Source organism: Salvia hispanica, chromosome 5, assembly GCF_023119035.1.
Source record: "Salvia hispanica cultivar TCC Black 2014 chromosome 5, UniMelb_Shisp_WGS_1.0, whole genome shotgun sequence".
Lineage (NCBI taxonomy): Eukaryota > Viridiplantae > Streptophyta > Magnoliopsida > Lamiales > Lamiaceae > Salvia > Salvia hispanica.
In genome coordinates this window covers 3,486,696-3,494,990 of record NC_062969.1, presented here as the reverse complement: position 1 = coordinate 3,494,990, position 8,295 = coordinate 3,486,696, and the positions used below count along the sequence as shown (strand labels likewise).

Below are 8,295 nucleotides of genomic sequence, written 5' to 3'. Positions count from 1 at the left end.
AAAAATTTTAAATGGGGGGGTTTTCAATCCCACCATTACCTCCCGGGGAAAAACCCCCCGCTTTCTCCTCCCCCCTCCCCCGGGGGGCCCCCGCCCCCTTCTTCGCTCCCCGCCCGCCGCCGCCGCGGGAGCCCGCCGGGGGCCCCTCCCCGGGGTTTATTCCCACCGGCTTCCTCCCCCGATGGCCCGTGCCCTTCCCTTTTTAGTTTTATCCCCCCATTGGAATCCCCAATTTGAAGTAGGTTTCCTTGGGAGTTTATTCATCCCGAAAGGAGCACCACAACTGGGTTTTTTTTGGGTTGTTGGGCCCCCCGCGGCGGGTTTTTGGTGGCGGGGGGGGTTGGGGCCGCGGGGGGGGGCTTGGGATGGGCGCGGGGTCAATCCGGGGGCCCCCCTCCGCGGGGGCTTTTTCCCGGCGGGGCGCCCTGGGTTGCGCATATTTTTGTGGTATAGCCTCCCCTTTTACCCCCATTGCGACGTCCATGGGGGTGTGGGCCTTTAGGATATCCCTTTGACTCCTTCAGAGAATTAATGGGCCAAAAAATTTTTATTCCGCGTGTATTGATGATTTTGTCCGCCACTCCCCTTGTCGCCGGGGGATGGTTTTTTTCGCATCATCGATCTCCACCCATACTCCCTCCCCGGGGGTTCTCCCGATGTTTCCGATCCATGTCCCTTGACAAAACGACCTTCTCCCCAGGTCGATATGATATGCATCCGCGTCTTTTATACGTAAAAAATATCCCCCTTTCGACTTTGGGAGCAAATCTCCGCGGGTTGATCTCCATTTGTCAACGATCCGGGGAAAAAACCACCAAATCGGTCTCTTCCCCCCCGTTTTACCCGTGCTTGGGGGGCCCCCACCCCGTGAGGCCTCGACGCCCGTCCCATCCAATGGAACCGCTAAGTCGAGCCCATAAAGGATAATTTCTCCCATTTAGTTTGAATGCTACCGTCACATTCTTGTTGGTTTTGAGTCTGATATCGTCGGGTTTAACATCATCTTCATCCCCTGACATTTTGCAGGTTCGGTTGTCCGTCGCCTTCTGGTCGGGACAAGGTATTGGCGATGATGAACTATTTTCTGAGCCTCTGAATCTCCTGCTCTGAAGCCATGTTTGCTATTGTTTCATATATTCATTCAAAGTGTGTTTCATAGAGAGGAGAATACACGCCTAAATAGGCTGAGAATCATGTACATATGGTATGATTTACCCTAGCTATAAATCAGGAAGAGATAATTTACAATTAATGTGAGATCATTCTAATTTAGTCCCTAATCTTGGTGTATCTTCCGTGATATCTTCCAACATGACCAATAAGAATACATATTCCCCCCGTCCTAAGATAAGTGACCACAATATATATTAGTTTTAAATGATATGTGAGTAGAATTAGTTAGTGGAATGTGGGGTCTCTTTACCATTTATGGTAATTATGAACCGGAACTCTTATTCGTGGACGAACAAAAATAAAAAAACGAGACTCTTATTCGTGGACGGAGGAAGTAATATGTTGTACATGCATATATTGGCACAACCCCTGCTGTGCACAGAAGGCCGGGATCCTTGCCCAGGCAGATCATTTGCATCTACATTCTTGTTTTTTATTGATTTTAGATGAGTTTTTGTGGTATTACATTTTCTTATTGTTCTTATTAATGCTTATGCTTTTGTACTCTCATTTGCCATTATTTAACTCGTATTCTCTTCGTCTTAGGTAAGGTAATTAATTCTTTTTATTCGTATTATGATGATTATTTTTCTACTTTTAGAATAAGTTATCTCTCAGTTCTCTTCATTAAAATATTTAATATTAATATTTTTTTCTCTATTTTATTTCACTAAATAAACTCGTCTAAAATTATGTGTCACTAAAAAATGTGATTATTGAGGGAGGGAATAGTACTTAGTTTTAGCTCAAGTATTTTATATAATTATAAATTTAAAATGATACTCCCTTCATCCCAGATAATTTGGGACACTTTGACCCGGCACGGGTTTTAAGAAATCTAATGGAAAGTGAGTTGAAAAAGTTGGTGGGATGTGGGTCTGATGCACTATTTATTAGCACTAAAATACTTGCAAGTATACAAGGTAGATCTAGTATAGCCAAAGGTCAGTATCGGAATATTGAACACATGGAATAAGATTGCAACTGTCTATCATATACTAAGCGTCATATACTATTTAGAGACACGAGATTTTTGGATTGATTAATTAAATTAGATAAAAAGAAATAAACAAATAACGGAAAATATAAAAATAAATAATATACAAAACAAGCTAAGGAATGCAGAATTTTAGGAACCACAATCAAAAGCTAAAATTCAAAAGCCTTCCTTGAATTACGGTCTCTAGAGTTACTAAGCTATCACATATGTAAAACTATATCTTCTCTCGAAGCATATAATTTGTAGATTGCTACCTAGAACCGAAGTGTCCTTCCTAGAACTAAGGCAACAACTCCTAAAAGCTCCTAAGATAATTTTACTTCATTCAAAGGCTCAAATCTCTCGATTATATTGGCAAAGACGTCAATTTCTCCTCTCTCAAATTAAACTACTCACTTCCCAGGTCTTGTAGTAAAATCCACATGCATTCATTAGATGGCCAGTCAAACAAATGTATAAGCACAAGAGAAATCGAAATAACTACAAGAGCTAACAAGGAAAACAATTGAATAAATAACTCAAAATCATAGTATGTTTACCAAAAATTCTACAAAAGATGTTTAATACTCATAGACAAGTAAAACAACAAAAAATACTAGACATGAAGAAAAACAAAACAAAACCCAAGGTTGAATGATGTAATCTTCAGTCTTCTCTTGCTTGGATCTGCAGAGCTCCGCTCCAATGAAAGATGGAAGAATTATATGTGGAATATGAGATGGAAGAAGTATAGAGATGGAGAGGGTTGGAGGCTCTGAGATAAATGTTATGAATTAGGTTATGGGGTATATATAGGCTAGAAAAGGATTTATAATTGGTAAAAAGTACCCTCCAGGTAATGGAAAAGATGGTAAATTCGAAATCCTCAATTAATAGAAGAGATTTGGCAATAATTTATTTCCTTCCTTAATTTCCGCCTTATTTTGACTGCACTGCGCAACGTTCATAAAATGACCATAACTTTCTCTACAGAACTCCGATTTAGATGTTCAAGGTACCCACGCGAAGCTCTTTTGAAGAAGAAGAGAATGATATGTATTAAGCACTGATTGGACATCAAACTCGTTGGCAAATGGGCTCGAACAGAGGCTGTTGAACCTTGACCATTTTTGCACCTTTTTTCTATCTTTTTCTATCATTTATCAACAAATACGTCAAAATACAAAAATATAAATATTTGCAATTTAAGAACATAATTTGCAAGATTGACATTTAAAACGAGCCAAATTTAGGCCTTAAAAACATGCAAATCTCGTGTTTATCAGGGTCCTACTTTTAAAGTATTAGTTTTATAATAAAATGTGAGTAGGAATGAGTCAGTGGAATATGAGGTCCACTGCCAAAAATGGTAAAAATGAAGTGGGACAAATTATGTGGGACAGCCTGAAATGGAATACTGGATCGAATTATTTGGAACGGAGGGAGTAAAAGTGTGATCTGTGTTAAAGGACACAATCTTCTATGTGTGGACTGGATTTTGCAAGAGCATGTGTAGATAAGTGTTCTCGACTCTGGAATCGGTACTCAATCCTAACTCTAAATTAATTAATACTGCATATAAATAAAATCTTGTCCCCAGACCCCAGCTTCATAAAGACAATGAGAAAACAACAAAGTGATCATGATCAGGTAATGTAGTGCCTCAAGGGTGTGGATTCAAATTGGGCTAAAAATAAATAAGATATATATATAGTTGCATTAAATTCAATACATATCAAAATATTTTCATGTCCTAAAATTTGTGTAATGCGAGATTTCAATATATAAAATTCAAAACAAGTATTCAGTCTTATTTCTTCGCAAGCATACTATACACACTCAGGGCGTGTTTGATAAATTAGTAATACCAAGATAGAGAATTATATATGGACATTTCTAATTGTTTGATATCATTGTTAAGCTTAACTCAAAGTCTAGTATAGGACAAGAGCCCTACCCAACCTTACCATAATTATAACTTTAACCATGTTTATGTAACCCACCAATTTGTCAAGTTAAGTCATGTTATATAATATACTATACAAATTTAGATAATTTCTTTTCAATCAAACAACAACGAAAAAAAATCATATCTTTGCATATCTTGACATGAAGCCCGTATTTCTTATCTTGTTTTACATATCTTCTCATATCCCATCTTTTTTATCAAACGAGTCCTCAGCATGTTTATATGACGTTTTAATCAATGTGTGTGGCGGTAATATTTGTTTAAAATGTTCAAATTTGGACTTTCATTGGGCTAGAATCCAATAGATCTGTCACTGGCCCACTATTTATAATGTCTATTACGTAATTTGTCCTATTCATTTATGTGATTTAAAAGTTTACCTATCAATTTATATAAATAATCTCTCATAATATCACATCTTAATAATATTTTGTTTGCTTCAAAATAAAAATTATTTATAAAATAAAAGATCATGATGCATTATGCATTTTTTTTGGATTTTGTATGCCATTTCCACGGTGGGATTTATAGTAGTATTAATTTATTAGTGGATTAAATGCCCACAATTTAACCTGGTGTCATAATTAAAATGTCTTACAAGGAAAGTGATAAAAACAAAAATTGATCTCAATATGAAATGCATGCCAAATCTTGACTATTGGATTGTCCTTTACCATGAGATTTGTCAATCTAATGATTAATAAATAATAAAAAATATTTAATTAGTTTTAGATCATTTTTATAAAATTCGGATATGAGGTGATTTTAAAATCATTTTAGGTCATCCTTATTAAAATAACATAAAACTAAACTAACAATAAAATAAAATGACCTCCGTATATTTAATTCTGTATTTTATATTAGAATTCAATTTTGCATGGATAATAAACCCTTTCTTATATAATGACGAACAATTTAATTAAACATATCACATCTTAAATCAGGTCACGTACCAAATAAGACGCCAAACACAAAAGTCACAATTAATTCAAAAGTATGTAAGATATATTATATGAAAAATACATTACTATATATATGAATTCATATATTTGACACTTTATGTTGCATATTCATGCTGCATCAATCACTTAGAAACAAACGTGATACTATAATGATTTCATTTCGGGAATTTATTTAGAAACAATACAACTTAGAAGAACATTTGGGATATCGATCGTAACATTATTAACTTTGGCTCAATTATATTCCATATTTTCCATAAACGAATTTAAAAATTGTACTGTATTAAAAATCACAAACAGTACGAATTATGTTAATTTTGCACAGTAGAGATCAATAGTTATACCTAGTCTGCATAGCATATTTTATCCTGTTTGGCCGTTGGCACAAATAATTTCCCATAATTTTTAGTACCAGTTTTGAAGATTTAGCTAATATTTCTAAAAATCAGCATCCCTAAAAAAAAGGTGTACGTGAATTTTATTAATTTAGTTTTGCCTAGAATGAATAAAATATCATAAGGCTCGGGTGTGTAGGGGTGTGCATTCGCGTTTCGGTTCGGTTTTTTGTCCAAACCGAACCGAAACCGAAAAACCGAATTTGTGGGAAAATTGGAACCGAACCCAAACCGAAAACCGAAAAATCAAACTAAAAAAAATCGAATTAAACCGAAAAACCGAAATTGTATTGAATTTCAACCAAAAACCGAAAAACCGAAATTGTATAAAAAAACCAAAAAACCGAAAAAAAAAATCACAAAACTATAGCATGTTTAACATCCATCAACCAACAAAATGTAAATCAACATCAATATCAAGTATCAACTAAAATAAAAATTTCACACTACTATCTAATAACTGTTCACTGTTCAATATCTTCGAAGTTTCAAATTCCTCTTTCCAAGTTCTCTTTTTTTCATCTCATTTGTCATCCTCATGGGGAGTAACTTCACAGTTGTTTTCAATGCTATCTCCAATGGCTTGTCTTTCATTATTCAACATCTACAAAGAAGAAGGATTTAGAAAATTATTACATTAAATTGTAAATTGGAGAAAATTATAACATTAATGCCCAATCGTTTCACTCATTTCACCATATGAAGTTCAACAATCAATTATTGAAAATTACAACACTCAATTTCACCACTTGACAATGCATAACAATTAATTATAGAAAATTAAACAAACTGTATCAGAAATTTTTAACACTCAATTCAACATACTATGAAATTACACATTGTATCAGAACATTAAACACTCAAATTTCATTGTATAAGAAAATTAAATTCCCAACTTTGGATGTAATACACAAATTATATAGGAATCAAATATATAAATATGAGTAGGATATTTTACCTTCTTTTTAGTGGCATGGATGGTTGAGGGAGGAGGCGACGAGTCGTTGGGTGGAGGGGCACCGACATGGATACTGGAGGCGACGGGCAGACGCTCTGGAGCACGGCTGGAGGATGGAGGCGATGGGGTGGAGAAAAGATGGTGGCGACAGGGTTGAGAAGAGATGGAGGGGAGGCGATGGGGTGGAGAAGAGATGGAGGTGAGGTGGAGAAGAGATGGAGCATCTGGATTTTGGAGAGGAGGCGGAACCGCTAAAGGAGAAAATTAGGGTTTGAGTAATTTTAGGTACATATATATGTCATGACACATTTTCTAAGGATAGAAAACTTGGTTGAATCATGACTAGGGGAGGGTTAAAGAAGCGGGAAAGAAAGGGGAAAACAATCAATACTCGACCATAGCTCAAAATAATGGGAATAGCTCGAATAAAAGTAGCGTGTCTCAAAAATCAACAACTCAAAAGGAACACAATCTCAACAATACAAGAACTCAAAAGAAAGACAACAACTTAGTGGAAGCATTCGAGAGGAGGAATATGCCACGTATGAAGACGTGACATATTCTGAACACTTAAATTTCTTCGACGATCTTGCTCAACACCCACCGCACTCGTCACCGCTCAACCTGCACATTTTTAAAACATATGCAGGGCTCAGTACTTAATGTACCTAGTGAACACGTGCCAAAATAAGTTTACTAAAATATTGTGTCAGCATTTAAAAGTGAACTCATGGTTTTACAAAAGACCAAGTCACCACAAAATTTTCTCGCTCAAAAGTATGGCCACGCGCAACCCATTTTTCTTTATCCTCATAGCATATCTGAACCTCAAATGTGAAACGAGAATGTGGCCACATTCTCGATCACCGGACAGGCCAACTAAAAAGATAGCGTGGTACAGGATTATCTTCAAGAATATCCCTCAGGAGACATTGTTATTTTCTTCAACCAATCAATATATCAGAATTATCTTATTTTTATCGTTTCTTTCATTCCTGCAATTTATTTTCTTGCTCAAAACCTTAGTTGAACGATAATTGGCTGCTCGACGGGATTCTCTCCGCGAACTCTCGCAGTTATCCCCCGATACGAGTTTACTCATATCATCTGGTGCTTTCATCCAGTTCTCTTCCTCCAAATTATTGTCATCATGGCACGATCATACGACATTATTTCGTTGCAGCTTGAACAGATTTCCACAGAAATCACCAAATTGGAATCAAGATTGAGCACGCACGAACACCGTGTTGGGGAGATTCACACTCCTCCGTTGTGGGAGCAGCAACCCTCCTACCAGCCGCCGCACGAGCGCCCTATTTCCAGCAATTATAACGCCCACCAGAATTACTACGACCCACCTCTGTGGCCTGATCCAGACCCCCCCATATAATCTCAAGGCGAGCGATTTCCATGGTTCATCACCGCAAGACCTCAGGCAGCCCGCCTATTTTGGGTCAGTACTGCCGCCCAATGACGGACCCAGAAAATATAGCTCGTGGGGTCGGATCGAAAATTCAATACTAATATATACTAATATTTAAATAATAATTATATAATATATATTAAATAATTAATTTTTATCATTTTTTTTGTTGTTATTATGTTTTTGTTACCATCAATACTAACATTTTTTTAATATTTAACCTAATTATAGAAGTTAAATTAGTTATACAAAATAAACAAGCACATATTATTAAATATATTAATTACTAGTTTACATCTTAAACTAAAAAATAATGAAATAAAATAAATATTCCTAGAATTTCTAAATCGCCGCCCCTTCCAATTATTATGCAACTTGGCAGCTAGTTTACAGCTTTTTTCAAACTCAAAATTCATCAACAGAGCTTCTTCTTTAC

General features: G+C 36.2%; 1 protein-coding gene across 1 annotated transcript; it reads right to left on the bottom strand.

Annotated features, from left to right (window-relative positions):
* Nucleotides 1–5,829: 5,829 nt before the first annotated feature.
* On the bottom strand, nt 5,830–7,848 carry LOC125188283 (protein TRACHEARY ELEMENT DIFFERENTIATION-RELATED 7A-like). The gene is made up of 4 exons (XM_048085056.1): nt 7,795–7,848; nt 7,674–7,749; nt 6,437–6,687; nt 5,830–6,082 (listed from the first exon to the last, which is right to left on the bottom strand). Exons 1-4 carry the CDS (start codon nt 7,846–7,848, stop codon nt 6,002–6,004), a joined length of 462 nt encoding a protein of 153 aa, XP_047941013.1. The 3' UTR covers nt 5,830–6,001.
* Between the last annotated feature and the right edge of the window lie 447 nt (nt 7,849–8,295).